Source organism: Capsaspora owczarzaki (assembly GCF_000151315.2).
Source record: "Capsaspora owczarzaki ATCC 30864 unplaced genomic scaffold supercont2.13, whole genome shotgun sequence".
NCBI classification, from domain to species: Eukaryota; class Filasterea; order Ministeriida; family Capsasporidae; genus Capsaspora; species Capsaspora owczarzaki.
In genome coordinates this window covers 312,158-328,059 of record NW_011887304.1, presented here as the reverse complement: position 1 = coordinate 328,059, position 15,902 = coordinate 312,158, and the positions used below count along the sequence as shown (strand labels likewise).

General features: G+C 54.5%; 5 protein-coding genes across 5 annotated transcripts; 3 read left to right on the top strand and 2 right to left on the bottom strand.

Annotated features, from left to right (window-relative positions):
• The first annotated feature begins 2 nt into the window (after positions 1-2).
• CAOG_07034 (flap endonuclease 1-B) lies at positions 3-2,033 on the top strand. The gene is made up of 7 exons (XM_004343708.2): positions 3-99; positions 341-453; positions 547-606; positions 733-775; positions 856-1,517; positions 1,594-1,708; positions 1,826-2,033. Exons 1-7 carry the CDS (start codon positions 28-30, stop codon positions 1,925-1,927), a joined length of 1,167 nt encoding a protein of 388 aa, XP_004343758.1. The 5' UTR covers positions 3-27; the 3' UTR covers positions 1,928-2,033.
• CAOG_07033 (Tarsl2 protein) lies at positions 1,988-4,865 on the bottom strand. Its single transcript, XM_004343707.2, has 3 exons — positions 4,792-4,865; positions 4,401-4,691; positions 1,988-4,143 (listed from the first exon to the last, which is right to left on the bottom strand). The coding sequence occupies exons 1-3, from the start codon at positions 4,820-4,822 to the stop codon at positions 2,060-2,062; spliced, it is 2,406 nt and encodes an 801-aa protein (XP_004343757.2). The 5' UTR covers positions 4,823-4,865; the 3' UTR covers positions 1,988-2,059.
• A 355-nt stretch (positions 4,866-5,220) lies between these two features.
• CAOG_07032 (zinc finger protein) lies at positions 5,221-7,118 on the bottom strand. The gene is made up of 4 exons (XM_004343706.2): positions 6,067-7,118; positions 5,927-5,932; positions 5,717-5,840; positions 5,221-5,630 (listed from the first exon to the last, which is right to left on the bottom strand). Exons 1-4 carry the CDS (start codon positions 7,035-7,037, stop codon positions 5,292-5,294), a joined length of 1,440 nt encoding a protein of 479 aa, XP_004343756.2. The 5' UTR covers positions 7,038-7,118; the 3' UTR covers positions 5,221-5,291.
• Positions 7,119-7,492: 374 nt separating this feature from the next.
• Positions 7,493-9,433, top strand: CAOG_07031 (clathrin adaptor complexe medium subunit). Its single transcript, XM_004343705.2, has 4 exons — positions 7,493-7,593; positions 7,727-7,812; positions 7,946-8,072; positions 8,193-9,433. The coding sequence occupies exons 1-4, from the start codon at positions 7,536-7,538 to the stop codon at positions 9,296-9,298; spliced, it is 1,377 nt and encodes a 458-aa protein (XP_004343755.1). The 5' UTR covers positions 7,493-7,535; the 3' UTR covers positions 9,299-9,433.
• Positions 9,434-11,639: 2,206 nt separating this feature from the next.
• On the top strand, positions 11,640-15,890 carry CAOG_07030 (LARP2 protein). The gene is made up of 4 exons (XM_004343704.2): positions 11,640-11,682; positions 11,980-15,000; positions 15,120-15,374; positions 15,474-15,890. The coding sequence occupies exons 2-4, from the start codon at positions 12,225-12,227 to the stop codon at positions 15,605-15,607; spliced, it is 3,165 nt and encodes a 1,054-aa protein (XP_004343754.1). The 5' UTR covers positions 11,640-11,682; positions 11,980-12,224; the 3' UTR covers positions 15,608-15,890.
• The last annotated feature ends 12 nt before the right edge of the window (positions 15,891-15,902 follow it).

Sequence of the window (15,902 nt, the reverse complement as noted above, 5' to 3'; positions counted from 1 at the left end):
GCTTTTCATTCATACAACAGCAGCAGAATGGGCATTCACAATCTCGCCAAGTTGCTTGCCGACCAAGCCCCGCACTGCGTTCGCGAGAACGTCATCAAGGTGAGTTTTTTGCGTGCTATTGTGCCTTCGACTCCGCTCCCCTATCAAGCTGGACGCAAGGGAACAGAAGATCTGACTGTTTTGCCGCCAATTTTTCCCGCCAAAATTGCAACTGTTGCAACTCGTTGCCATTGCTTATTCCGCGCACTCTCTCGCTCCACCCGCAACGGTGTCTCTGCACTCACTTGTGTATATATCTTTGTTGTTGAAATGTGTCGAAACGGTGGCGTGGTGGTGCTAGGCTTACTTTGGTCGCAAGGTCGCCATTGACGCTTCGATGAGCATGTACCAGTTCCTCATTGCCGTGCGCTCCGAGGGCAACCAGCTCATGAACGATGCTGGCGAGACAACGAGGTGAGTGCCTTGTGAAGTGTTGGATGAGGGATGGCGGGGGGGGTGGTGAAATGTCATCAACACTCAGCTTCCAATGATGCTTCCATTCAACAGTCATCTTGTCGGCTTCTTCTATCGCACCATTCGCATGCTTGAAAACGGCATCAAGCCCGTGTAAGTTGGTTGATTTCGGTGGTCTCGACCTCTCAGCAGTGATGGGATTGAAAATAAGCTTCAATGCTGCTTGTTCCGTTGGTCTCACTCGCGATGATCTCTTGATGTTCGCTCGGTTTCCCGTAGCTATGTCTTTGATGGAAAGCCACCAGTGATGAAGTCTGGCGAGGTAAGAACGCGGACGTTTGTTGCGGTAATGTCTCGCTTCTTTTGCATCAATGCTCATTCGATTTTTTGCCGCTCTTGCAGCTCGCCAAGCGCACTGCGCGCCGAGAGGAAGCCCAGGCATCGCTCGACGCTGCAACGGAAGCCGGCGAGTCGGAAACGATGGAAAAGTTCCAGCGTCGACTGGTCAAGGTGACCAAAGAGCACAACGAAGAGTGCAAACGCCTCCTGACGCTCATGGGCGTGCCGTACATTTCGGCGCCGTGTGAAGCCGAGGCGCAGTGTGCGGCCCTTGTCAAGTCGGGCTCAGTGTTTGCGGCCGGTACCGAGGATATGGATGCCCTCACGTTCGGCTCCAAGGTCTTGCTCCGCCACTTGACATTCTCGGAAGCGCGCAAAATGCCCATCAAGGAGTTCAACTTGGACCGTGCGCTCGAAGGCCTCAAGCTCACCATGGAGCAGTTTGTCGACCTGTGCATCTTGCTTGGCTGCGACTACTGCGAGTCCATCAAGGGCATTGGTCCGACCCGCGCCTACGCGCTCATCCAAGAGTACAAGACAATCGAGGAGATTATCAAAAACCTCGACACTGAAAAGTACCCGCTCCCTGCCAACTGGGCGTTCGCCGAGGCCCGTACCTTGTTCCTCGAACCCGAGGTGACGCCAGGCGAGGAGCTTGATCTCAAGTGGACTGCGCCCGATGTCGAAGGCCTTGTCAAGTTCATGGTGCAGGAGAAGGGCTTTAGGTACGGAGGAGGGCTAGAGTGAGTGTTTGGTGGCGTTGTTGATTACATTCCGACCTTTAATGGTTTTGGTTTGTAGCGAGGATCGCATTCGCAACAATGCAGCCAAGCTCGTCGATCTGAAGAGCACCGCCACACAAGGGCGTCTTGACAACTTCTTTACCGTGTCCGGGGTTGTTTCGTCCAAGCGAAAGGTGAGACGGGTGATTTCATGGATCGACCTTGGTTGCGAACGATACGTGTGTGCTCATCGTTTCCGTCTTGTTTTTTTTTTTTTTGTTTTTTTTTTGTTTTTTTTCCCCCTTGTGCAGTCCGAAGAAGAATTGGCAAAGGAAGCCAAGAAGGGTCGCATGAGCGTCAAGAGTATGGTTAAGGGTGGCTCTGCCGCCAGCAAATCCAAGAAGAAGTATTAGACGTACTTTTCTTGTTTTGTTGTTGATTGATGGAATGTTAATGTTGCTGCGAAACGCATGCTACAGTAGTGCAACTTTACTTTAATGAAAGAGTCTAGTACCATGGCTTTTCCGTTCAAAAAACAAGTAAACCTACGCCATTTGATCGTGGAGTAGTTGTACAAACTTGTCAAAAGACATGGTACCGAGTTGTGCGCCAGTGCGATCTCGCACATTGAGCGTCCGATCTGCCGCCTCGCGCGCGCCCGTCACCACAATGTAATTGAACTGGCTGACCTGGGCATCGCGAATCTTTTTGCTCAGGCGGTTGTCGGACAAGTCGGCCTCGACTTGAAGCGCGAACGCGGACGATGAGCCATTGGGAGTCGCTGCGGACGAGTCGGTCGTCACGTTGTTCTTGACTTCAAACACGCTGCCAGGCAGCCGTAGACTGACCTTTTCCAGCTGCTTGCAAACCTCGGCGGCATACTCGTTGACAGAAGGATCGACGCTGCAGACGGCTACCTGACGGGGCGACAGCCACAACGGCCACCTGCCCGCCGTGTTCTCAATCAGAATGGCAAACATCCGCTCCAATGAGCCCAGCACGGCGCGGTGGATCATGACGGGCGTGTGTGCTTGCTGGTTGGCGTCAAAGTAGCGCAGGCCAAAGCGCTGTGGCAGCTGAAAATCGAGCTGGACTGTGGCGGTCTGGTGCTGGCGCCCGATGGCATCCCGGATTGTAATGTCAATCTTTGGTCCATAGAAGGCGCCGTCCCCTGGGTTGAGAGTCCAGTTGCTGCCGCACGTCTGCTGCAGAGCATCCTTGAGGCACGATTCGGCATAGTCCCATTGCTCAATGCTGCCGACAAACGACTCTGGCCGGGTGGAAAGTTTCAAGGTGAATTCCGAAAAGCCAAGGCGGCCGTACACTTCTCGGACAAAGCCCAGGACGTTCAAAATCTCGGCTTGGATCTGCTCGGGTGTGCAGAAAATGTGTGCGTCGTCCTGGTGGAAGCGGCGGACTCGTGTCAGCCCACTCAGAGCACCTTTGGCTTCGTTGCGATGCAACGGACTAAAGTCGGCCAATCGGATGGGAAGCTCTCGGTACGAGTAGTGCTTGCGCTGGAAGATGAGGCAGTGGCCAGGGCAGTTCATTGGTTTCAACGCCTGGGTCGCATCAGACGAAGCATCGCTGTCGGCGTGATGATGGCTGTGACCAGCAGCACCAGCAGCAGCACCGGCAGCAGGAGCAGCCGGAGTCAGGCCACCTGTGACGGCAAACATGTCCTGGGCATAATGCTGCAAGTGTCCCGACGTTTCCCACAGCTCCTTGGAATACACGATCGGTGTCGACACCTCCTGATAGCCATAGTGGATGTAAGCCAAGCGGATGTACTCTTGCAAGCGGGAGATGATCTTCATGCCGTGGGGCAACATGAAGGCAGATCCCGGCGAGTATGGGTGGAACATGAAGAGCTGCTGCGCTGCACCGATAAGCCGATGGTCGCGCAGCTTGGCTTCTTCGCGTGCAGTAACCCACTCTTTGAGCATTGCTGCCTTGGGGAACGAGATGCCGTACACGCGTTGGAGGGGAATGGGCGACGGCAGAGCAGCAGGGGCGGATGCCAGAGGGCTGGCCCATTCGGCTGCAGATACGGCATGGAAGGTGATTGCGCCCACAACCCCAGTATTGATGATATGCGGTCCACGGCACAGGTCGACAAAATCACCGCACCGATAGATGGAGATGAGCGGGGAGCTGGGAGCAGCAGCAGCCGCCGCTTTGCGAATAAAGTGCTGTTTGAATGGGTTTTCCGGGAACATGGCCAGCGCATCAGCCACAGATACGCTGACACGTTGATAGGGGTGCTTGGCCGAAATGAATGCCGTGGCTTTGGCAACCAGCGGGGCAAGGTCGGTGGTCGAGATGGAGCCCCTTCCGTTGGCAAGCATGCCCTCGTAAAAGAAGCCACCCTCGCTGATGGCCGGTCCGTCGCACAGCACCACATCATCGCCGTACACTTCTTCCATCGCAGCGCCGAGCACATGGGCAGCCGAGTGCCAAGCGACATGCTTGGCCGCGTTCGAGTCGAATGAAAGCAGCTCCACCTCCAATGTGCTGGATGGTGCGTCCTGTGCGTGCTCGTTGATGAATAAAGCTAGCGGTCGCGTCAAATCCCACGGCTTGCCGTTGACGGTGCATGTCACGAGCTCTAGCGTTGATCCAAGTGCGGCTAATCAAAAGAAACAAAAGGAGCAGGAAGAAGTGAGCAATTTTTTGGGCAGATACAGAGACCAGCAAGGGGCATCTCGAGCTTTTCGTCAAACCCCCCAAACACTGTGTTCTCAGCTCGAGTCCTTTTCGCTTGTACTAAGCGCGTCGTCGCAGAAGTGATTCGAGTGGAAGTTTCCCAATGAACTTCCAAGCCAATCCAAGCGACACAATCAAAACTTCTTCCCCCGTTATTGTGTCTGTCGACGATTTTTGTACCTTTCGCAAGCTGGATCACCGACGCCTTCGAGTCGGATGCGAGATCGACAGTGACTGGAGCAGCGTCTGCGCGCGCTGGTTTGAAGCACGCTTTGAGTGCCCCGCGCCGGGCGTCCGCAGCCATCGCAGTCTCAGAGGATGAGCGACTGTCGATGCCAGCACTGGTGGTCGTTGGAGTGGCGCCATCGGAGGCCTCGTAGTGCCGCTTGAAGAGCGCGAGGCGGGCGTCTCGGAACGCGTGCGTCGCCATTGCACGAGCGAGCCACGGCGCAACGACGCCGCCAGTGGAGACTAACATTGAGAGATACAGCATCAAACAAAGTGGCGTTTGTGAGTGAGCGAGTGAGTGAGTGAACGCGAGAACAGCGAGCATTTGCAGAAGCGTGTGTACGTTTTGGCGCCAAGACAACGAGTCTCAGCATGATGATCCAAAATCTCAGATCAGATCAAAATGATTAAATTTATAAGAAATAAAAAAAGGAATGACTGGGATTGTGTTGTATTATTGGAGAGCTTCATTGTCAGTTCTGATCACGAAATTTCACAACACAATGAACGCCACAACGCTGCTCTGAACATTCAACAAAGAACAAAACAACTGCAACAACTGCAAAATCGATGGTCGCCGTGCCGCAGAAGCGTCTACTAGATCTAGGGGTGGAGAGAACGAGCGGCAAGTGGCATTCACACCATGGCGCCAACTTCGCGAATGGCCGGGTTGGCTGGTTTGAAAGAACTAATGCAGCGATGGGCAGATTGAAGCAACAAGACAAGATGCAAATCTGGTTGACCATACGAGAAATAACAATGGAGACTGGATCAACGCTGAGAGAAAAACAATTCATTCATTCACACAAACCCAAACGACAACAAACGGCAATGCACAAATCATCATAGAGCCACCAGCCGCGATGCACTGTATCGCGGATGGACGGGACGCACAGGAAGCAGCCAAAGCCATCCAGGGTCGGAGCCAAACACCTCAACGAGCGCTTGAACAGTGCTCTGCTTTCGCCTGCGCTTCTTCTTGGCGTCGGTGATTTGGGAAACGACCGTCGCCATGGGTCGTTGCAGCCGCTCGATGCCGGTTTCGTCCTGCGACAGGTTGCACACCTGGTCGACCAGCATGATCGACGTAAAGAGCCCAAACAAAGCGGCTTCGAACATGACCGAGATGATCAGCGCTGCGCCTCCGCTTGCCATCGCCCACTTTTCGCACCCGACCCATCTCTGTAAAGATAAACCGAATGTCGAGACAGAGCGTTAGCCCAGACCCAGCTGCGCTTCATTTTTTTGCTCGAAGCTGATTGACTTACACTGCGAACGCAAATAATGGCCTTGACCGAAATGGTCACCAAAAGATAAATACAAATTGTGAGAATGTAAGACACGAACTGCAAAAAGTACTTGTGGTTGGCCTGTCCGACACAATTGTTAATCCTAAACCCAGAGGAGAGAAGAAGGGTGAGTCATCTGGGAATGAGAACACTCCGAACACATTTCTAACGCCTATCATATCAAATTACCATGGACTACGCCAGCATCAGCGCAGCGAGCATGATCCAGTCGACGCATAATCAGCAAAAACCCAGACACAAAACGCAGTACGGTTAGACTCGCGATCTCACATTCGCAACCTTCTCAAAAAAAAAAAAAGGAAACCTACCAGTGGTGATCCATCTTCCGAACGCACCGCCGACACACACTGCAATGATGTGCGCGAGTCGGCTTGTAGTTGTTGCAGCGGACGCAGTTGGTCACAATCTCGTTGTTGACAGCAATCGGGTTTGTGCGGTCAATCTTCTCCATGACAAAGTCCGGAAGCCCGCGCGGGACAGTGCCAGGATTGGACATCATTGCCTTCAGATGCGACCACTGTGCCATAAAGCAGCCCGTTGAAAACGCAACAATGTGGAGCGTGTCCCAGCCGAGCTCGTAAAATCCGTCACTGCACACAAAGAAAATCATCACGCCCCACGCGTACATGACGAGCATCTGCGTGATGATGGCACACACCAGCCCGCATGGATCCGCGACCAGCCATCGTCCGTATACTGCCGTAGGCGGGTCGTAGGCTGCCAAAGATGGGAGTCTGCCAGCTTCGATATCAAAGTTCTTGTTTTCCAGGCTGCCAAACGACAATCCATGCTGGCCTTGGTGCTCCATGTTGCCACCAGCGCTACCAGTTGATGACACTCCGCTCGAGGATGCACTTGTCGTCCCGTTGACTTCAGCGGACTTGAGCTTTCCCAGGCTCGGCAATCGGTTTGGCGTCATCAGCTGTGGATCTGCGCGCTCGGACGCCGGCGCGTCGGCAGTGCCTTCCGAGCACACTGACGATGCAGCCACGGCATGGCAGAACGACGCAGCGGCGGTCGCTCCACGGCGAGTCGCGCTCGAGCTGTAGTGCATTTCCATTGCGCCAGTCTCGTCCTCGTCGTCCGCCGCGTCGTCGACGCCACCACCGCTACCAATATGGTGCTCACCAGGCATGCCGATCGCAAGCGACGATGATCCAGGCAGCAGTGTGGCGCCGGTCGAGCTGCCGGATGCCAACCTCGACCCGAGTCCAGTCCCAGCGACCAGCTGCGCCACTGAGCGCCATGCCCGCCGTGGCATTGCCGTTAGCACGCTCATTCTCAGTGGATCTGGATCAAGGAAGGAAGTTGCGTGTGTGTTGATGAAAGTCAGAATGGAGACGTTGGCGAGAAGGCTGAGAAAAAGTGACTGGATTTGCTAGTCTGAGAAGTATGGACGAGTCCAAATAGCTCACCAACTGGTCTGAGATGCATTGCAGATGTATTGAGCTTTCAAGCGGTCGCTAAAGCGTTCCATTGCGAGCGTTCCGATAGCTCAAAGTCGAACATTTGTGATTGTGCTGCTTCACAGCTATGGAGAGCTGCACCATTCACTGCAGACCATCATAGAACGTGGGTGTGAAGCAAGCAAGCGTTTTTTGTGCTCTTGTTTGCTTTTCCAGTTCTGCGGTTCTCAGCATTTTGACAGCTCTTTGTTTTGTTTACGTTTGTCACGCCCCCGCTCGCTTCCCACCACGTCCTCCATCATCTCCTTCACATCCAGTCGTGTTCATTCTCATTTGTCTCCTTTTGTGTGGTGGTTCAATCTTCCAACAAAATGCTTTCACAGTTCTTTGTGCTGAGCGCGCGCGGCGATACGCTCATCTTGAAAGACTGTATGCGCAATGTTTCGCTTTTAACCATTCAAATCCTTACGCCTCGCTAACTAATTCGCTTGCTTTTTTTCCCTTTTGCTTGCTTGCTCTTCTCCGCCGCCGCCCCTGACCGCTCCCGTTCGCCGGCTTCAAGATCGCGGTGATGTCGTCCGTGGCACTCCTGAAATGTTCTTCCGCAAGCTCAAGTCGTGGCCTGGCGGCGAGGCTCCTCCAGCCTTTGTAAGTCGCTTCGATTGCTCGCTCTCGTTCGACCACTTCCACTCCACCAGTCGCCACGCCGCCCACTGATCTGGAATGCCCATGCAAATCTGCACCTTTTGATGTTTTGGGACGGTTTGTCGCCTTTGGACAGAACATTGAGAGCATCCAGTTCTTGTACGTCAAGCGCAACGGGCTGCTCTTCTGCTGCTCGACCAAGTTCAACGTCGCTCCTGCGTTTGTCCTCGACTTTCTCAATCGCGTTGCCAGCGTATTTACAGGTGCGAATCAAACCCCTCCGTGGGACTACGAGCGCCGTTGTCCCGTTGAGTTTTTGCTTCAACTGACTCGACTGTTTACTCACCCCTCTCTCCCCCCCCCTCCCATCCATATTCATCCAGATTACTGTGGTGTGTTGAACGAAGAGTCGCTCAAGAGAAACTTTGTGCTGGTGTACGAGCTGCTGGACGAAATGCTCGATTTTGGCTACCCGCAGGGCTCATCCACCGAGATGCTCAAGACATTCGTGTACAACACGCCGATCGCCGTCCCGGCAGACCCCACCGACATGACGTTGGGCTCGGCGGGGGGTGTCTTGGGCGCCCTTTCGCGAGCGGCAGTTGCGACCTCGGCGGAGCAAGTTTCGCGCCCTGCGACGGCCTCCAACCAGCCCATCGCAGTCAGCTACGACCAGGCCCGCACGCGTCGCAACGAGGTGTTTGTCGACCTCATCGAGAAGCTCACCGTCTTGGTCGGCAGCAACGGCGCAGTCCTCCGCTCGGACGTCGACGGCATGCTCAAGTTCAAGTCCTTCCTCAGCGGCTCGCCGACCATCCGCATCGGCTTGAACGACGATCTGGTGGTGAAGGCGCACGCTGGAGGCGACGCCGGTGGCCGTGCTGGATCGGTCGTGCTCGACGACGTCAACTTCCACGAGAGCGTGTCGTTGCAAAAGTTTGAGCAAGACCAGACGATTGCGTTTGTGCCGACGGACGGCGAGGTGGTGCTCATGAACTACCGCCTCACCCGAGAGCTCCCGCTGCCATTCCGAATCACCCCGTTCGTTGAACAAGTCTCCGGCACCCGCATCGACCTGGTGCTCAAACTTCGCTGCGAGGTTCCTCGAAATATCGCCGCCAACCAGATGGTCGTGCGCATTCCCCTGCCAAAGTCGACCAACAGCTGCACGTTTGAGATTGCACACGGTGTCGGCCAGTCTGCCGAGTACAAGGCCAACGACAAGACGGCCATCTGGACGCTTCGCCGTGTCAACGGCAGCTCGGAGCAGGTGATTCGATGCAAAATGTTTGTTCCCGACGCGTCCATTGTCCCAGCCCTGCGCCGCGAGATGGGCCCCATCAGCATGACGTTTGAAATTCCCATGCACATCTGCTCTGGCCTCCAGATCCGCTATCTGCGCGTCTTTGAAAAGACCTCGTCCTACGCCCCTTCCTTCCGCTGGGTTCGTGTGGTGACCCAATCCGACTCGTACGTGGTCCGGATATAATTTTTTGAAGTGCTCTTTCTTTTTTTGAAACAGTTGTCTAGGTTTTTTTCTTGTTGGTGTGTTTTTGGGTGTTTTTGTTTGGGTATGCACCAAGTTGTCGTTGTTATTTTTTGAAATACTGTTTTAGTGGTGACATTAGAGGGTGTGGGTTTTATTTGTACGGGGGCAAACTGGCTTGCGAGCAACATAGGATGAAGCTGGAAGAAAGACCGGCTTTGTTTCCGTCTGACAGTTTTTAAACAGGGCTCCATTCGCGCCGGAGAGCTTCGGATGATTGTTCCGGACTGGTGGTTTGCAGTATAAATAAATTGCCATCTATTTATGGTCGTTCGGGCAGGGGTGGAGCGGGAGTACGTCAGAAACTGTTTTTTGTTTTTTCGTTCGGACAAAGTTTCGATTCGTGTTAGAGAGCTTGGAAATGCTGCTAAAGACCCGTGGTTTTCAGAAAAATTAAATCGTTCTCTGTTTGTGGTGGCTTGAAATTGTGGAGGAGATTTGTCGAGTCTTTGCCGTCATGACTTGTCAAGTGCCTTCTCAATGTTATTGGAGAAACAAACGCTTGCAGGGCAAAAAACGAAAAACTTTGGCCAAATATCTACCAAACCAGCAAAGTTCAACAAAACAACTGCACAGTGAATTTTGCAACATTAGAAAGGCACGATAGCACCCAGAGGTGGGGAGCAACCACGCAAGCAAACTTTGCGTTTTGCCGAAACGAATTATCCCTGCCTTTCCGGAGGTCTCAAGCAGCGCGATGCCTCGAAACGCATGGGCAACTATATCTGCCATGACTTTTGCAAGTAGTGGCGGGTGCACCTGCCTTGCTTTCAGGTGTGCTGGTCGTTGATCTTACCAAACTGGTTGTGAAAGTGTTTTGACATTTCTCGACCATTCAGCACCCGCAAAAAGAGCTCCCTCTCGCTCTTTTCAATGCACAACCAGTTCTACTCATCTGGCATCATTCGGTTCAACTCCAGCTCTTCCGATTACCTGTCTGAGGTCGTTGGTTTGTTGCAACCTTTTTTTTTCCATTCTTATTTTTTCTTTTTTTTTTTCCTTTTTTTTTTGTGAGTTTAGTTTTTTTTTTTTTTTTTTTTTGTTGTCGACTTGCGGTTGCCGCGGCTTTCCCCTTCGGCGCATTCCCGACGCACGCATCACAGTCTACTGAGACCGCATTGACTTGCTGTCCGACCCCATCGACAAGCGAAGAGTCAGCGAGAGTGAGGGGAACCGAGAAAGAGAGAGAGAGAGAGAGAGAGAGAGACAGCGCGATCAACGTGAACAAGGAAGCACGATTTTTTTTTTTCCTTGCCTTCCGATCGCGAGCGCCGTCCTTTTCCCTTGTGTGACCGCCAAAACCCTGCCGCCTTGAATCGAATCACGCACCCTTCTTGCACATCCGACCGCAAGCCGCAAGCAGCCGTGCTTCTCCTTGTGTGAGACAAATGGACTTCTTTATCGTCTTTGTCTTTATCTTTTTTTTTTTTTTTTTCCTGCAAAGCAACACCGCATGGCTTGCTTTTCGTTTCGCTTTTCCCCCCATTTCCCTTTCCTTCAACTCTCACTCTCACGCGACAGTCTCCGAATTTCAACTCGTACTCTTCCTCCGATCGCCAGCTTTTTCCCTCCCTCACCGCTGAGCTTCGATTCAAGGCAATTTCATACATCGGTTCCTTCAGCTCTTTGTTTTTGTGTTTTTTGGAACACAATGGTCTCCCTTTCAGTTTCTTGAGCTCAGCGTCGGGATTGAAACGAAAAAAAGCTTTTTTTTTTTGTTTTTTTTTTGGATTTTGGGATTTTGGGATTTTTGCTAGTTTTTCCATTGAGTTTTCCAAAGAAACCCAAAAAATAAAACCTCGTGGCCGCTTTTTTTTTTTTTTTTTTTTTTTTTTTTTTTTGGCTGGGAAGTGCATTGGCTGGTTTTGAGATTCTTCCACATGAGGAGACTTTGTTCTGATGGGCATCAACCCGAGCAAGAAAAGGTAGACTTGTGTCGAGAATGAGGGAGATTCTTGCGCAGCGTCTGTCTGATGGAGCGTGCTGCTGCTGCTGCTGCTGCTGTTGGTCGATGCAAGCGAGGAGGCCTCGTGGCGAGCGTCCAACTCGATCTTGAGCCAGACGACGGGTCGACCTCGCTCGTGACGACTTGTTGTTTGTTGTTGTATTGTTGGAAACTGCTGTCTTTGGGCGGATGCCGTGTGAACTAGCGCCGCGCATGAGCGAGATTTCCACCCCACTGTCGGCTCGCTTCAGCTGCATTGATCATTGGTCTACAACTGAGCATTGAGACCACTTTTTCACTTTCAATTGCCATTGCAATCCGAGCTAGTCTTTCTCTTCTGTTTCTTGTTTTGTTTTGCAGGTTCATTCTTGGCTTTGTTGTGGTTGGTCCATTTTGCTTCCGTCCCTCTCCTCTTCTCACACGCTCCGACCTTCCATTCATCGCTTGCCACTCTTTTTCACTCTTCTTCCGCTATATTCCTCTTGTGCTTGTTTTCGAACTGGAGCCTGGTCTTCTTGTCGTCGTCTTTGTTGTCGCAACCACGCGTCATCGTTCCTCGTATTTTGTCTTGTCCCTCATCATCATCAGCTGGTCCTTTCTTTTGCACTCAACTCACCCTTCCGAATCCTCATCGTTTGTATTGCACGATTCTTTGTCTGGAAACTTTCTCTTTTCATAGGGCGACAGTTTCTTTGCCGAAATCCCGCGGACCTGAAACTACACGCTTCGACCCGTGGTTTTTTTGACTGTGTTTGTGTCCCTTCGTGCTGCAAACAACAGGCCAAGAACAACACACGATCAAAAAAAGCGAGGAAACAGCAACAAACTAAGCCTCAGAAGGCGCTGCACTTTGGTCCAAGACTCGAGCCTTTTAGTTTCTTTTGCTTGTTGCAAAACCCCCCCCCTTTTTTTCACAACACAACAATGACGGAAGTCCCTGTCGCTGCCGCTGCCACCCCGGCGCCTGCGACCGACGCGACTGCCCCCGTCGTTTCGGCAACACCGGCTGCTGCTGCTGCTCCTGCTGCTGCTCCTGTTGCCGCTGCCGCCGCTCCTGCCCCTGCTCGCGCAACGATCGCGCCCGCCCCGGCCGTCAACCCCTGGAAGCGTCCCGGCACACCCGCGACCAACCCCACTGAGGGCGCCAAGGCTGCCGATACCAAGACCAAGTCTCCCATCGGCGACGCGTCTGCCTGGCCCACGCTTGCCGAGACTCCCGCGGCTCCCGCAGCCTCCAGCAGCAGCAACGGTGCAACGGCTCCTTCTGCCGCCGCTGTGCCAAAGCCTGCTGGTGGCAAGAGCAAGTGGACTCCGCTGGCGATCGACACTCCTTCTTACAGCCAGCAGCAGCAACAACAACACCACGCGAGCGAGTCGAACGCCTCCAGCTCGTCGTCCTCCAAATCCAACAACACACAACGCTCGGGCGCCAAGTCTGGCTCCGGCTCTGGCTCTGGCTCGTCCGGTGCTTCGCGCGGCACAAGCAACACCAACCGTCGTGGTCCCTCCTCTTCGGGCAACGGCCGCTCTGGTGCCTCTGCCTCGTCCGCCGCTGCCACCCCTGCTGCTGAAGGTGCTGCTACCTCTGGCGCTGCCGCCTCCACCCCTGCTGCTGCTGCTGCTGCTTCCGCTGCCACGACCGCTGACGGCAAGGCGCACAACCAGCAGGCTCGCTCGTCGGCCCCGCGTTCTGGCAACTCGCAGTCCCGCAACAACTCGCACGCCGGCGCTGGTGGCAACCAGTCCCACAGCCGCGCCCGCAATGCCGGTGGCGTGTCTTCAAACAACAATGCCCACAGCAACAACAACAACAACAACAACAGCAACAACTCGTCGCGCAACGCTCGCCACCCGCAAATGTCGGCAACGCTCGCTGCCCAGCACGCTGCCCAGGCTGCTGCTGCTCAGGCGGCCAACGCTGCTGCCGCCAACGCTGCGTCCTCGGCCGGGTCGGCTGCGCACCCTCACAGCCACCAGCAACCAGCGCTGCTCGGCACTGCGCCAGGCGCGCAGGCCGCCGCTGGCGCCAACAACGCTGCCAGCGTCGCTGCCACTTCCGCCCCTGCCTTTGCGCCGCCCTCGTATTTCCAGCCCGTTGTTTACGCCCCCGTGCAAATGGACGATCAGACTCGCCGCGACCTCGTTCGCCGCCAGATTGAGTACTACTTTAGCGTGGAGAACCTGCTTCGCGACAAATTCCTCCTCTCCAAGATGGATGCGCAGGGCTGGATTCTTGTCTCGGTGATTGCCACTTTCAACCGCGTCCGCATTCACTCGCAGGACATTGAGTTTATCAAGTCGGCCATGAGCAACTCTGTTCCCGTCGAGCTTTCGGCCGACGGCTTGAGTTTCCGCAAGCGCGGCGACTTTTCGGCCTTTGTGCCCAAGGCGACCCTGGCCGCGACTGCTCCCGCCGCCGCCGCCGCCGCTGCTGCTCCCGCCACCGCCACCGCCACTGCCACCGCCACCAGCGCTGGCTCGGACGACGAGGTCGTTGAAGACTGGACCATTGTTAAGCACCCGCCAAAGTCCAAGCGCCAGTCGCTTGGCAGCATTTCGCAGTCCATTCAGTTCAAGGATCCGATTGACGACTCTGGCAAGCCCGAGGCTTCCGCACGGTCTGGCGCCAAGAAGCCTGCCGCTGGCGACGAGGATGTCGAGGAGCTCGACTTTCAGTTTGACGAAGATCTTTCCAGCCAGGGCGCCGGCGCCGGCTCGTCCAGCAAGAACGACTTGAGCGATGACGACGACGAAGAGTCGGACGGCGAGTGGGACGACGAAGACGTTGCCAAGCTGCTCATCGTCACCCAGACGCCTCCCCCGCGCAAAAACCGCAACGTGGTGACCAAGCGTGACCGAACGGCCAGCTTCACCTCCAAGAGCGCTCTGTCGTCCGAGATGGCTGATCGCATCAACGAGGGTCTGTACTACTATGAGCAAGACATGCTCAACCAGCACGACGAAAACTCGTACGAAAACCGCAAGCAGGACATTGAGGCCCACCTGTCGCGCGTGTCGGTCGTCGACGAGGCTTCGTTCCGCAAGGAGCAGGCTCAAGCGGAGGCCACCGCCTCTGCTGCCGCCGCAGCTGTCGCGCCCCCGTCCAACCCGCAGACGCCCATGACCCCCGGCCGCATGACCCCGCGCACTCCCAAGACTCCCAAGGATGCCAAGACCACCCCCCGCTTCTACCCCGCCCCCACCGGCAAGGAGGAGAACGTGCTGGCCTCTCCCGACGTCGCTGGCAAGAAGAAGGCCAAGACCAAGTATTCCGAGCAGCCTCCGATCGAATCCAACGTCGGCTGGCTCATGTCGCCGCGTCCTTTCCACCCGCAGGAGACTACCCCGACTGCCAGCCCGCTGGACAGCTCCCCGCTTCAGCAACGGCTCCAAGCCGAGCAGCAGCAGCAGCAGCAGCCGCAGGCATCGCAGCCCCAACAGGTTGCCCAACCCCAGGCTGCCGCCTCCTCTTCTGCCGCCGCCGCCGCCGCCGCTTCGACTTCTTCGGCTGCTGCGGCTCCCGCCCAATCCGCTCCCACGGACATTCCCTCGTCCCGTCAGCGCACCGAGAGCTTCTCGTCGAGCGTGGACGCCCTTGGCACTTCGATTCCCAAGTTCTCGCACCCCACGCACGACATGCTCAAGCAAGGTGGCTTTGTTCAGCACAAGTACCACAAGTACGAGCAGGCCTGCCTGAAGGGTGAGTTTGACTCTCGGTCGAGTGCAGAGATGAGTTTTATTTGTTTGTTCTGATTGAAGCTCACTTTTTTTTTTTTCTTTGTCTTTTGTTTGGGTTTGTTTTTTATTGCTGTTCTCCAGATCGCAAGCGCCTTGGTGTTGGCCAATCCATGGAAATGAACACCCTGTTCCGTTTCTGGTCCTTCTTCCTGCGTGACAACTTCAACCGCAGGATGTTTGACCAGTTCCGTGGCCTTGCCATCGAGGATGCCCGTGAAGGCTTCCGCTACGGCTTTGAGTGCCTCTTCCGCTTCTACAGCTACGGTCTTGAGAAGCGATTCCGTCCCGAGGTTTTCGATCTCTTCCAGGCGGATACTCTGTTGGACATGGAGCTTGGTATGATTTGTTTCTGGAGTGGTTTTGTGGTCACGGTATGTATGCGTCGCAGGTTGTGCTCACCTTTTTTTTTCCTTGCAACTTTTGGCTCGCTCGCAGGCTACCAATACGGTATTGAAAAGTTCTGGGCGTTGCTCAAGTACCGCAAGGACTCTCGCCCGCTTAAGCTCGACGCCAAGCTGCAGAGCATTCTTTCCAACTACAAGACGCTCGACGATTTCCGACCAAAATAAGCGCAGTTGGTCTGTTTTGCCAACCAATCAACCTGTTTCGTTGCGCACTGCCACTCAACTATTGCTTGAAAAATGCCCCTCCCGCCCCTCGCGCCCATGTGCTTGTGATGCCTTGTTACTTCCCTTGCCTTGCCTTGCCTTTGCTTTCGTCGTTGTATTCTCACTATCGTCTTTTTTTTTGAGTGGTTTGTCAAACCAGCTCTTCCCACAGTCTTAAAAACCTACCAAATCCGCATGTCTTTGTCGTTGTTTGTTTGTTTGTTGTTATTTGTCTCTTCCCCCCTTTTTTTTGTTT

Bases quoted from the DNA above. Each gene is read 5' to 3' on its own strand.
- CAOG_07032 (XM_004343706.2), bottom strand. From the start codon at position 7,037: ATGAGCGTGCTAACGGCAATGCCACGGCGGGCATGGCGCTCAGTGGCG. The intron at 5,631-5,716 runs GTAAGTCAATCA...TTATCTTTACAG, and splicing joins CCATTATTTGCGTTCGCAGT to AGATGGGTCGGGTGCGAAAA.
- CAOG_07031 (XM_004343705.2), top strand. From the start codon at position 7,536: ATGCTTTCACAGTTCTTTGTGCTGAGCGCGCGCGGCGATACGCTCATC. The intron at 7,594-7,726 runs GTATGCGCAATG...GCCGGCTTCAAG, and splicing joins TACGCTCATCTTGAAAGACT to ATCGCGGTGATGTCGTCCGT. The intron at 8,073-8,192 runs GTGCGAATCAAA...ATATTCATCCAG, and splicing joins CGTTGCCAGCGTATTTACAG to ATTACTGTGGTGTGTTGAAC.
- CAOG_07034 (XM_004343708.2), top strand. From the start codon at position 28: ATGGGCATTCACAATCTCGCCAAGTTGCTTGCCGACCAAGCCCCGCAC. The intron at 100-340 runs GTGAGTTTTTTG...TGGTGGTGCTAG, and splicing joins TTCGCGAGAACGTCATCAAG to GCTTACTTTGGTCGCAAGGT. The intron at 454-546 runs GTGAGTGCCTTG...TCCATTCAACAG, and splicing joins GATGCTGGCGAGACAACGAG to TCATCTTGTCGGCTTCTTCT.
- CAOG_07033 (XM_004343707.2), bottom strand. From the start codon at position 4,822: ATGCTGAGACTCGTTGTCTTGGCGCCAAAAC. The intron at 4,692-4,791 runs GTACACACGCTT...TCTCAATGTTAG, and splicing joins CGTTGTCTTGGCGCCAAAAC to TCTCCACTGGCGGCGTCGTT. The intron at 4,144-4,400 runs GTACAAAAATCG...TCTTTTGATTAG, and splicing joins GGTGATCCAGCTTGCGAAAG to CCGCACTTGGATCAACGCTA.
- CAOG_07030 (XM_004343704.2), top strand. From the start codon at position 12,225: ATGACGGAAGTCCCTGTCGCTGCCGCTGCCACCCCGGCGCCTGCGACC. The intron at 15,001-15,119 runs GTGAGTTTGACT...GCTGTTCTCCAG, and splicing joins CGAGCAGGCCTGCCTGAAGG to ATCGCAAGCGCCTTGGTGTT. The intron at 15,375-15,473 runs GTATGATTTGTT...GCTCGCTCGCAG, and splicing joins TCTGTTGGACATGGAGCTTG to GCTACCAATACGGTATTGAA.